This window comes from Babylonia areolata, chromosome 3, assembly GCF_041734735.1.
Source record: "Babylonia areolata isolate BAREFJ2019XMU chromosome 3, ASM4173473v1, whole genome shotgun sequence".
In the NCBI taxonomy this organism is placed as follows: domain Eukaryota; kingdom Metazoa; phylum Mollusca; class Gastropoda; order Neogastropoda; family Buccinidae; genus Babylonia; species Babylonia areolata.
Window position 1 is genome coordinate 24359202 of NC_134878.1, and position 12500 is coordinate 24371701.

Genomic DNA, 12500 nt, shown 5'->3' on the forward strand with positions numbered 1-12500 from the left:
CGCTTTAAAAACAAAACAAAAAAAACAACAAAGTACGTGGTGACATCATTCCACATGAAGCCGTGTCTCCAGAGAGCCCAGCGACCCGGACAGCCGTCTTTGCACCACTTGCCGCAGTCGGTCGATCACAGCTGCCCTGGAGCTACCGTTGCCCGCTGACGCGGGCGTGCCGAAACAGGCTGACGAAGACTGCGTGTGGTGATAGTCCGAGGAGCTGTTCAACACAGGCTGACTTCCTATGACGTGGAAACCGTCCCTGAACCCGTGAGCTCCGCCGTGAGAGTGGTAGGCGCTGGTCGTGTCGTTGTACTGGTGAGGGTGGTGGTGGTGAGGGTGGTGATGAGGGTGGTTCCACGGTGGCTGTGTGTTGTAGTGAGGCCTTTGGAAGTAACCGTCTTCGGACTGTGCGAGGTTGGGGCAACTCGTGCTCTTACAGATATCACCCCCCTGTTGATGGAACCCTCCCACGGGTCCTTGTCTGGAGCTGAACGTCACTGGGGCGGGCTGACCGGCTGAGGACTGCTGAAAGGCGGGTGGTGGTGGAGGGGGGTCTCGACAGAGGGCAGAGGTCGGGTCAAGGTCGTCTTTGTAGCTGTCGGGGAAGGTGAGGATGATGGGTGGGGTGGGAAGGTGGGGGTTGTAGGGGTTGGACAGGGAGCCATGGATCAGCGCCACGTTGTGACAGTGGGGGAAGTGGAGGGGGGGACTGCCCACCAGGCGGGGGAGGCTGAAGTCTTCGGGGGTCCTGCTGGCCTGGTGGTGGTGAGGGTCAGAACTGTCAGCACCAGCTGCAGACAGTGAAGACGGGAGGTTCCCAAGGTCTTCTGAGGCAGTGTACCAGGAGAAGGGGGTCACGCCGTACGGAAAGATGCCAGAAGAGCTGTCGTAGTCGTTTGAGAAGTGTTGTAGAATGCTCATATCAGTGCTGTCGTTGGATTCGCCTTCCTCCTCAGCGTCGAGCAGTGATGCCAGTTCCGCGACGGCTTTGGGGGAAACAAAGGAGTAACTGGAAGCTGGGACGTTTTTCCTCTCTTCAACAGAACTCCATGAAGGGTCGTCCAAAGTCAGCCCCTCCATCACGCATTGCGCCTCAGGGGAAGAGCAGTGAAAGCCAGACGCATACTGCTGGTAGAGTTCTTCTTTTTCTCTGCAGAGGTGACTGTTTGACACCTCTCCTTCATGACCTTGCTGAGCTGCAGAGGCTGTGTCAGCAGCACCAGCACTAGCACCAGCACCAGCCCCAGCCCCAGCGTTCAGCGCTGCTGAGGTGAGGGTGCAGACAGACGAAGACTGGGATGCTGAGATAATTTCATTGAAGCCAGATCCCCAGGACGGCTCAGCCATGTCACAAGCCTCGGCCTCGCCAGGACCACTGGTCTGAAAGTTCATCACTTCCTTCTCCATCTCCTCCTCGCTGTCCCAGTCCGGGGTGTCCAGAAAACGCTCCTGGTTTCCAGCACCTGCAACCTGACCCTCCTGCTGAGAACAGTTGCTGTTCCAGTCAAAAGGTTCTGTCCCATTGGTCGTCGAGTGCATCTCCTCGCAAAAGCCCTGACCCGTAACTTCAGCGTCGTAAAAACTGGCAGGGTCGGGACACGCTGCAGCCAGGAAGTGACCACTGTCCGCGTGGGTCAGACGGCGCTGGTTCTTGCTGGGTGGCTTCTCCTCGTCCGCTTCATACAGGAAGAGGTCCCCTTCATCCTGGACCACCTGATCCTCCCCAACGCCGTGAGCGCCCGGAAAGCCTCCTTCCTCCAGCAGCGCTAGTGTGTCCTCCAGACAGCTGTCGTCGGGAGGCAGACAGGCGGTGTCCAGCCAGGACGTCTCCCCGTGGATGTCCGCCATGAGGTCCGCGTCACCCAGGTCTTGGCTGCCCATCTCCAGCATCTGCCCGACCTCTGCCTGAAGGCTTCGGTGCTGAACGGGAACGCCATGGACGTTCTCAGCGTCGCGGAAGGTCGAGTGCGAGGAAGAGGAGGAGGAGAAAGGGTCTGAAAAACTGACGCACATGATCTCCTGGGAGGTCAAGGACAGAGCGCGGGACCCGTCCACCAGTCTTGGGATGGGAGAGCCCCGCGCAGAGCCCAGGGCCAGGTCGTAGCAGTCGTTGTCCAGCAGCCCTGGGCTGCAGGGTCGGTGGTGCTGACGGACCGGGGAGTAGGGCACCGGGGACCGACGTCTGGGGCTGGCGCGGGAAGGGGAGGGGCTTTTACCGGGCCCGCCGCGCTCCGAGCGTCTGGAGCAGGGCCTTCTCTGGGGACTGCTGGCCTGGCTGTGGGGGGAGGGGGAGGAGGAGGGGCCCAGGGACTGGTCGTGCAGCTGCTGAGTGAGGGTCCTCTGGTCCTGCAGAGAGTCATCCCCTCCATCGTGGAACACTTCCGGCCAGAGGTCGGTGTCTGCTTCATGGCGGCACAGGGCGGGGTCATCCGACGGGCTGATGTCCGTCACCTCTATCTTGGGAGCCTCCATCATAATCACCTGGGGTGTAGTTTAGTTTTGTGAACGTTCTTGCCTTGGATCGGTCAGTTTCTGTTCACATTATAATCGTGGATATTGTTGTGCAGTGTGTCAGTAATTTTACTGGGACAAGCATCTTTGATGATTTGGTTCGGTGGTGAGGTTGAGCCCATGTTTTACTTTTCACTGATCATTCACAAAATTTATATGCATCTGAAGGGTGCTTTGATTCGTCCCTGGTAGTCATGTTCCGGAATTCCGGAAGATTGGTCCAAGCACTTTGCACACACAGCACGCGGCACCTGGCACAGCTGACCGTTCCCGGACGGAGGGGGAAGATCACACGAGACACTGAGAACCTGCTGCGAGGAAAACCGTCACCATTTTCAATTCCAAAGAAGCGAACAAAGATGGTGAGAGGCGGAGCCCGTTTTCTTCTTTTAATGTATATGATACAGTATGTGTTAAAGGTGAATCATGTTGGAGGAATCGTCGTCATTATGTGCACGAAGATTTTCAGCCGGAGCTCTGTCCGTATATGAGAGGCCGGCTGCTTCCCCGCGTCTTCTGTTTTGTTTAGGTATCTGGAAAACAAAGACAATAAAGTATATGTTCAGTTATAGTCTGGTGGTTACACACACACACACACACACACACACACACACACACACACACACACACACACACACACACACAGTGTGTGTGTGTGTGATCAATGAAAGAAGTCATGTCTTCAAGTCTGTTGTCAAAATGGAATCTAGCAACACATTAATTGGAGACAACAGCTCGTCTCAAAAACATTCTACACACATGAATCGTTGTATAGTATTGTGTGTCAAACAGATTTCGAAGTCTAAATGTTTCATGCTGGCCTTCACATGCAGTGCCTTGTGGGTAACTTGTCCCCTAGGGGTAGCAGTCATGATACAGAACTTCAGGCTGTCATCCTGACCAATGATCCTAATCTCTGCCTCAGTCAACAGCCCCTCACTGACGAACACCCACGTCACCCTAATCTCTGCCTTAATCAACAGCCCCTCACTGACGAACACCCACGTCATCCTAATCTCTGCCTCAGTCAACAGCCCCTCACTGACCAACACACACGTCATCCTAATCTCTGCCTCAGTCAACAGCCCCTCACTGACGAACACCCACGTCATCCTAATCTCTGCCTCAGTCAACAGCCCCTCACTGAACACACTCGTCATCCTAATCTCTGCCTCAGTCAACAGCCCATCACTGAACACACACGTCATCCTAATCTCTGCCTCAATCAACAGCCCCTCACTGAACACACACGTTATCCTAATCTCTGCCTCAGTCATCAGCCTCTCATTGACGAACACCCACGTCATCCTAATCTCTGCCTCAGTCAACAGCCCCTCACTGACCAACACACACGTCATCCTAATCTCTGCCTCAGTCAACGGCCCCTCACTGACTAACACACACGTCATCCTAATCTCTGCCTCAGTCAACAGCCCCTCACTGACGAACACCCACGTCATCCTAATCTCTGCCTCAGTCAACAGCCCCTCACTGACGAACACCCACGTCATCCTAATCTCTGCCTCAGTCAACAGCCCCTCACTGACGAACACCCACGTCATCCTAATCTCTGCCTCAGTCAACAGCCCCTCACTGACAAACACACACGTCAGCGGCAGACAGGGGGTTAAACTTGCTGACATGTCCTGATCAACACTGCAGGTGTCTGCATGCAACGGGTGTGGCTGATGCCGGGATATGATTGTTATGAAAGGAAGTGTGGGGTGCTGCTGCGTCACGTGGTCTCACATCTAAACGGGGTTTCCAAACGAGCAGCTCGCATGGAATTTGTAACAGCTCGGCTTATATCAGACAGAGACTTAAACTCGCAGTTGGGTCAACAGCAAAGTGAGAGCCATGAACAATGGTTTATCCAATCCAATGGGAACTGATTAACTGCTTAGTATTTTGTGAAGGGCTATGACTCTCAAACTAGGAGGCAAGATTATACTAGCTCTTAGCGCAACAGCCTTGCGGGCGAGTTGGCCTATGGGAACCATCCCAGCACAGACTGTCCTAAAATCCTCTTGGCCGAGAGAGTGGGGATGTAACTTGGGCATGACGCTCTCCACCACAATCAAATTCCAGCCCAGAAAGTTGGGACAGCAATTACCTCCTCTGCTGTTCTGATGGTCAAAGTCGGACACGACTGACTATTACACACACACACACACACACACACACACACACACACACACACACACACACACACACCATATATGTATATATATATTATTTGTATTTCTTTTTATCACAATAGATTTCTCTGTATGAAATTTGGGCTGTTCTCCCCAGGGAGAGCGCGTCGCTACACTACAGCGCCACCCATTTTTTGGTATTTTTTCCTGCGTGCAGTTTGATTTGTTTTTCACACACACACACACACACACACACACACACACACATACATATATATATATATATATATATATATATATATACAGAAAGAGAGAGAGGCGGGGGGGGGGGGGGTGTTCTTCGAATAAAACATCACACTTGTCCTGTGCTAATTTTGCTTGGCGTTAGGAACTTTCCGAAGTTCATGGAACTGGTGCAGGATTTGGAAAATGCTCAAAAACACCGAGCATGCCTTGTGATGCTAAAATCACCAATACAACCCAGCTCTGAACCGTACATCAACAAAAAAGCTTTTCGGGGGTCGCGCGCGTGTGTGTGTGTGTTGTGTGTGTGTGTGTGTGTGTTGGTGTTGTTGTTTTTTTTGCTGAGTTGATCATAGCTTACAATTCCCACACAGCACTGCACTGCATGCCAATATGCTGGAGTAAGATTCAGGGCCCAGCTTGTGTCACACAAACTGACGTTGCTCAGTTGAGTCAAAGATTGAGGCTAGATATGTTTGATCAGTTTGACAAAAATTGGCAAAGCTTCCGTTCCCAATTAACACTTGCCCTTCAGAAGCCCGATTCTTCTCATTTCTTTTAGTGTGTTCGTGGGCTGCAACTCCCACGTTCTCTCGTATGCACGAGTGAGAGTTTACGTGTATGACAGCTTTTACTGCCCTGCCATGTAGGCAGCCACACTCCGTTTTCCGGGCTTGAAAATGGCTTAGCATCCGTGTAAGCTCTCACCTAGCCCGTACCACGATCAGTAGTGGGAATATTGTATTGTCACGTGATTTATTGTGTTGTGTTGTAATGTATTGCATTGCATTGTATTCTCTTCTTTTGGGGTTTTGTTTGTTTGTTTTTGTCAGTTGTCACTATAGATTTCTCCGTTTGAAATTGGGGTCTTGTCCTCGTCATTATGCACCTGCACTACCCCGCCCCCTCCTTAACCCCTCCCCCTCTCCCCCGCCTCCCCTCCCCAGCACAACAAAAGGTTAATCTGACAATACATAGTTTCAGTCAGTGTGTGTGTGTGTGTGTGTGTGTGTCTGTCTGTCTGTATGTGTGCGTGTGCATGCGCGCGCCGAGCATAACAACTATTCATAGTAGCTGAAAGTAGTATCTTTTCACATATTTCAACACTCAAGTGGATTGTGTATGTCTGTGCGAGAGAGAGAGAGAGAGAGAGAGAGAGAGAGAGAGAGAGAGACTGAATAGGCGAATGAGGACAAAGTGCCAAAGGCCCAGTGAGGGTGGCAGTAGATTGTAGGATCACACAGTAGGTGAAACGGGAACAGATGATATTTCCCGCTTTGTGCAGCGCCGACGGCACAGCAGTTTTGTGTCCTCAAATTGCTCTTGTTGTGTGAGAACGTTGTGGCAGGCACGGTGGGTTGAGTTGAGTTGAGTTGAGGCGATCAATGCAATAATGTTGATGTCAGCAGCCAAGTCTAAAGCTTTGCTGGCAGCATACAGCTTGCTGGCTGTGAGCGTCTGTGTGAGAGTTGCTGGCTATCTGGGTCGCCTGCGAACCTGACAGCTTCACGGCCTGGTCATGCCATTCGTGTGTTCTCCTTTTCTGTGCTTTTTTTTTTTTTTTGACAGAATCTGATCTAATTGTTATGTCATGTTACGTCTTGTTGTGTAGTGTTTTGTCATCTCAAATCGCATCACATTATATCACATCAGATAATATATACTATCAGATCATGTCATAGTATCATATATCAGATCATATACTGATCATATTCAGTGATATTACATTATATCATGTTACATCACATCACATCATATCATATATCATATCATGTCATATACATAAGATAAGATCAGATCATATTCTATTCTGTTGTATCAGTCTATTACATTGTATTATATTATTCCGTAATGTATTCTATTTTATTCTAGTTATCTTATTCTAGTTTGTTTAGCATTGTATTATTTCGGGTGGTTTTTTTTAACGACTCCTTTCCACCTAGACTAATGAAAAAGGTGTGTGTGTGTGTGTGTGTGTGTGTGTGTGTGTGTGTGTGTGTGTGTGTGTAGTGTGTGTGTGTGTATGTGTGTTTATAACCACAACGATAGCAACTTCACAACAACTATTATTGTTGTTGCTGCTGCTGATGATGATAGCAGTATTAGTGATGTCGGCAGTTCGGCTACTCGGTGCTACTGCTACTGCTGCGGTAACAACAACGGTAACAGGTGTTGTCAAGTTGTTACCGTTGTGGTCAGTTAAAGAGATATCACACACACACACACACACACACACACACACACACACACACACACACACACACACACACACACACACACACACGCACGCACTCACACTCATCACACTCACCCAACCCCCACATCCCAACACCCCCCCCCCACACACACACACACACACACACACCCACACCCCACACCCCACACCCGCCACACACTGCACAATCCTCATCGTACATCGTACCTGATCACGAATCGTTCTCCTCCACCTGTGTAAAAGTAGAACAGATGAAAGGGAGAGAGCGAGAGAGAGAGAGAGAGAGAGAGAGAAGAAAAGGGGGAAAAGAAAGAACAGAGATGAAGGAAAGCAGAGACGGCATCTGTCATATCAGGATAGTAGAGGCTGAAGCTAGCAGCAGCTAGCAGCTTTACAGCGACTTTCTGTCTGTTCTCACCCTCCACTCTGTGTGTGTGTGTGTGTGCCGGGGGTAATTCCTCCACCCCTTCATTAGCCAGAGAAAGTGGAGGGGGGGGGGAGGCAGGGGGGGGGGGGGGGGAGAGAAGCGGAGAAATGAGAGACAGAGAGAGGGGCAGGAGAGACGTGACTGTAAGGAAAAGAAGAGAGAGAGAAAGGGGGGGGGGGAACAAAAGAGAGGAGAGACGGAGGTAGGAGAGGCGGAAACTAAAGACATAGGAGACAGAGAGAGAGAGAGGGGGGGGGGGGGCAGGAAAGAAAGTAGGGGGTGGGGGAGGGGAGAGGAGCGGAGAAAGGAAGGACAGAGGGGAAGGGGGAGACAGAGACAGGAGAGACGGAGACTGTAAGGAAAAGAGAGAGAGGGAGGAAAGAAAGTAGGGAGTGGGAGGCGGGGGATAGAGGCGGAGAAAGGAGAGAGAGGGGAGACAGAGACTGTAAAGAAAAGAAAGAAAGAGAGGGAGGAAAGACAAGAGAGACAGACAAGCGAGGCGGAGACTGTATGGAAAAGAAAGAGAGAGAGAGAGAGAGAGGGGGGGGAGAGAGAAAGGCCAGAGACAGAGACAGGAGAGGCGGAAGCTGCAAGGAAAAGAAAGAGAGAGGGTGGAAAGAAAAGAGAGACAGAGATAACAGAGGCGGAAGCTGCAAGGAAATAGGAGAGAGAGAGAGGGGGGGGAGAAGGAGAGAAAGTAGGGGGGTGGGAGGGGGAGAGAGGCGGAGAAAGGAGAGACAGAGGGGAAGGAGAAACGGAGACAGGAGAGACAGAGACTGTAAGGAAAAGAGATAGAGGGGGGGGAAGAAAGAAAGAGAGACAGACAGGAGAGACAGAGACTGTAAGGAAAAGAGAGAGAGGGGAGAAAGAGAGGAGAGACAGGAGAGACAGAGACCGTAAGGAAAAGAGAGAGAGGGGAGAAAGAGAGGAAAGGAACAGAGAGGAGAGACAGAGGGAAAGGAGAGACAGAGACAGGAGAGGCAGAGACTGTAGGGAAAAGAGAGAGAGGGGGGAGAAAGAGAGGAGAGACAGAGACAAGAGAGGCTGAAACTACAGTGTTAGGAAATAGGAGAGAGAGGCAGGAGAGACAGAGACGAGAGCGGCGGAGACTGTAAGGAAAAGAGAGAGAGAGGGAGGAACATAGAACAGAGAGACTGAAACTGCAAGGAAATAGGAGAGAGAGAAGAGACTGGGACCAAACAGGAGGAAACTATAAGGAAAAGAGAGAGGGGGGGGGAGGAGGAAGGAAAAGAGAGACAGAGATAAGAGAGGCTGAAACCGTAAGGAAATAGGAGAGAGAGAGAGGAGAGAGAGAGGAGAGATAGAGAGGAGAGAGAGAGAGTGAGAGAGAGAGGGGGGAGGGAGGAGAAGAGAGAGTGAGCGGAGAGAGAGTGGGGGAGATAGAGAGGAGAGAGAGGGAGTGTGGGGGATACGTAGAATGACCCCAATTCAATGAATGATTAGTAATTTTTTTTTTTTTTTTTTAAGAAAAAAAGTATATTCCAGAACCAGTTATCTAGGACGAGGCTTAGTCATACGACCTGTCCTTGAGAAAAGTGGGGTGGGGAGGGGAGGGGAGGGTGGTGGCAGAGGTTGGGAAGAAGGAAGTGAAGGAGAGAGAGAGAGAGAGAGGGGGGGGGGAGGGGGTGAAATGGGAAGGAGTGTGTGATGGTGAAGGAAGACACACACACACACACACACACACACACACACACACACACACACACACACACACACCAAACACACACACACAAAAGCACCAAACACACACACACACACACACACACACACACACACCAAACACACACACAAAAGCACCAAACACACACACACACACACACACACACACACACACACACACACACACACACACACACACACACACACACACACACACACACACACACACACACGAACAAACGGAAAAAAACAACAACCTAAAACAAACAAGCAAACAAACCAACAAAAACTCAGCATCGGAATCAGATACAGAAGGGCTGCCAGCAGCCTGAAGCAGTCTGGGAGATTCTCTCTGGAAACTGACATTCACTGTCTACCACACAAGCCAGACTGTTCGAAGCTTTGCACTTTCCTTCTCCTCCTCCTCCTCCCCCTTCTCCTCCTCCGCCCTCTCCTCCTCCTACGCCTCCTCCTCCTCCTCCTCCTCCCCTCCTCCTTCTTCTCCTCCTCCCCCTCCCCTTCTCCTTCTTCTCCTCCTCCCCCTTCTCCTCCTCCTCCTTTTTTATGTTTTGGGTCGTTAAATGAGCAGAACTGTAAATATTAAAAAAAAGAAAGAAAGAAAAAAGGCCTTCACTGTGCCTAATTCTTTACCCATTAAAGATTCAATCAATTAATCAATCAATCAATCAATCACCTGCTTCTCATGCATCTCCTCACCATTCTTCTTCCTCTCCTTCTTCTTCCTCTTCTACTTCTTATTCCTCTTCTTCTTCTTTTCTACTCCTCCTTCTTCTTCTCTTGCTTCTCCTCACCTTTATTATTGTTTTCGATATTTCTTTTTCTTCCGCTTTTGTTTCGTTTTGTCACCACTATTATTATTATTATTATTATTATTATTATTATTATCATCATCATCATCATATCATTGTTTTCTCACCCTTATAATTATTATCATCATTATTTCTTCTTCTATTTTTCTGCTTGTTTGCAGTGTGTTTTTCCCCTTTCTTCCGTGTCCTGCATCCTGTCTCTTTCACACCTGTATAGTGCTTCTCTGTCTCTCTCTGCCCCACCCCCCTCACCCCTCTCTCTGTCTTCGTCTTCCTTGCTACTTCACCGTCTCTCCCTGACCCCCCCACCCCCCTCTCTCTCTTTCTCTCTCTCTTTCTCTTGCTCTCGCTCTCTGTCTCTGACCTCTCCCTCTCTCTCCCTCTCCCCCTCCCCCCCCCCCCCCCCCGTCTCTCTCCTTTACTGTCTCTCTCTCTCACCCCCTCTCTCTCTCTCTTTCTCTCGCTCTCTGTCTCTGACCCCTCCCTCTCTCTCCATCTCCACCCCCACCCCCCCGTCTCTCTCCTTTACTGTCTCTCTCTCTCTCATCCCCCCTCTCTCTCTTTCTCTCGCTCTCTGTCTCTGAGCCCCCCCCCCCCCCCCCCGCCCTCTCTCTCACTCCCCCTGTCTTTCTCCTTCACTGTCTCTCTCTGATCCCCCCCTCTCTCTCTCGCTCTCTCTCTCTGTCTCTGGCTCTCTGTCTCTGGCCTCTCTCTCTCTGTCTCCCTCTCTATGCCCCTGTCTCTCTCCTTCACTGTCTCTTTCTCCCCCTCTCCCCCCTCTCTCTCTGTCTCTGTTTCTCTCCCTCTCTCTCTCCCTCTCTCCTTCACTGTCTCTCTCTCACCCCCCCCCCCCCCCCCCCCTCTCTCTCGTCTATAAATGCTTATACTATCCCGGGGCGAAACGTTTGTCTTTATATGTACAAATCGTTTATAGTGAGATTTTTGTACGGGAAAAAATGATGACGGTAGGACTGAAGATGTATGTACATAGCCCTTTAGAAAGGGAACAAACCTTTCGCTGAATAAACCGTTTGTATTCATTGTCCATATTTCTCTTCCTCTGTCTCTGTCTCTCTCCTTCCCTCACACTCTTTCCGTGTCTCTTTCTCTCCCTCCTTCCCCTCCCCTCTCTCTCACGCACTGTCTCACACTCACTCTCTCACTCTTTCTGGCACTCGCTCACTCTGTGTCTCTCCTTCTCTTTCTCCCTCACACACACACACACACACACACACACACACACACACACACACTCACTCACTCACTCACTCACTCACTCACTCACTTTCTCTCTTTCTCTCTCTCACGCACTCTCTCACACTCTCTCACTCTCTGTCTCTCCTTTTCTCTCTCTCCTTCTACCTCACACGCAAACACACACACTCTCTTTCTCTCTCTCTAACGCACTCTCTCACACTCGCTCTCTCACTCTCTCTCACACTCTGTCTCTCCTTCTCGCTCTCTCTTTCTACCTCACACACACACACACACACACACACACACACACACACACACACACACAAATACCTGCACACAAATCCAGCTGAAGTTGCGGCAGATATTACAATAGCAAAATGTGGAGTGGCTCTGGTGAAGTTTCGTCTAGGCGTTAACGACCTTAAAGTAAATAAAAGATATAACAATATGTCAACACCAAAAACTGTCCCTTTTGAGATGATCTAGAAACTGAAGTTCATTTTCTTATTAAATGTCCTGTACATACTAAACTGCGAGAAAAGTATATATTTAAACATTATAGAAATAGTAACACTCCACCAATTTCATTTTTGTTACAAAATGAAGACAGGTGTGTAATAAGAGATGACGCCATGTTTATTTACTGTGCTTTTCGTTCCAGAGAGGAACTGATGTGAAGTTTAATTTAAAATGTTAAAATCAAATTGCGTGGCAGAGCAACTATGTTTAAGTTCTGTTGAATCTGGTTTTCCCCTTTTTTTTTCTTTTTTTTTCAAATCGTTATCTTTATATGTACGTGTTCTCATGTGGACAGGCTGGTGGCCTTCGCATTAAACTTCCTGCGTTCCTGCGTTCTCTCTCTCTCACGCACTCTCTTTCTGACACTCGCTCACTCTCTGTCTCTCCTTCTCTCTCTCTTTCTACCTCACACACACACACACACACACACACACACACACACACACACACACACACACAGACTCTCTCTCTCTCTCTCTCTCTCTCTCTCTCTCTCTCTCTCTCTCTCTCCCTCTGGCTGGCTGACTGTCTGCCTTCCCCCCATCCCCCTATCTCTCTCTCTCTCCATTTCTCCTCTCAGTTAATTGATACCCCAGTACTGAAGGTAGCTCTGCATGTCAAGGTTCCCAGTGCTGTTGTCAGCCCCCCCCCCTCCCCGACCCCCACACCCCCACACACACACCCTCGCTTCTCAGCAATTAATTAAGACATGTACTTGTGTGTGTGCAGAATGCCCAGTTGGT

At 50.0% G+C, this 12500-nt stretch overlaps 1 protein-coding gene across 1 annotated transcript in view; it reads right to left on the bottom strand.

The window, feature by feature from the left end:
- LOC143280518 (uncharacterized) overlaps positions 1-12500 on the bottom strand; it is a 25499-nt gene that overhangs the window by 2360 nt on the left and 10639 nt on the right. The window contains exon 2 of the mRNA XM_076585195.1: positions 1-3041. This exon is cut by the window's left edge and continues 2360 nt beyond it. Coding sequence (XP_076441310.1) covers positions 46-2472 — 2427 coding nt within the window. The 5' untranslated portion in view covers positions 2473-3041 and the 3' untranslated portion in view covers positions 1-45. The remainder of the gene's footprint in view (positions 3042-12500) is intronic.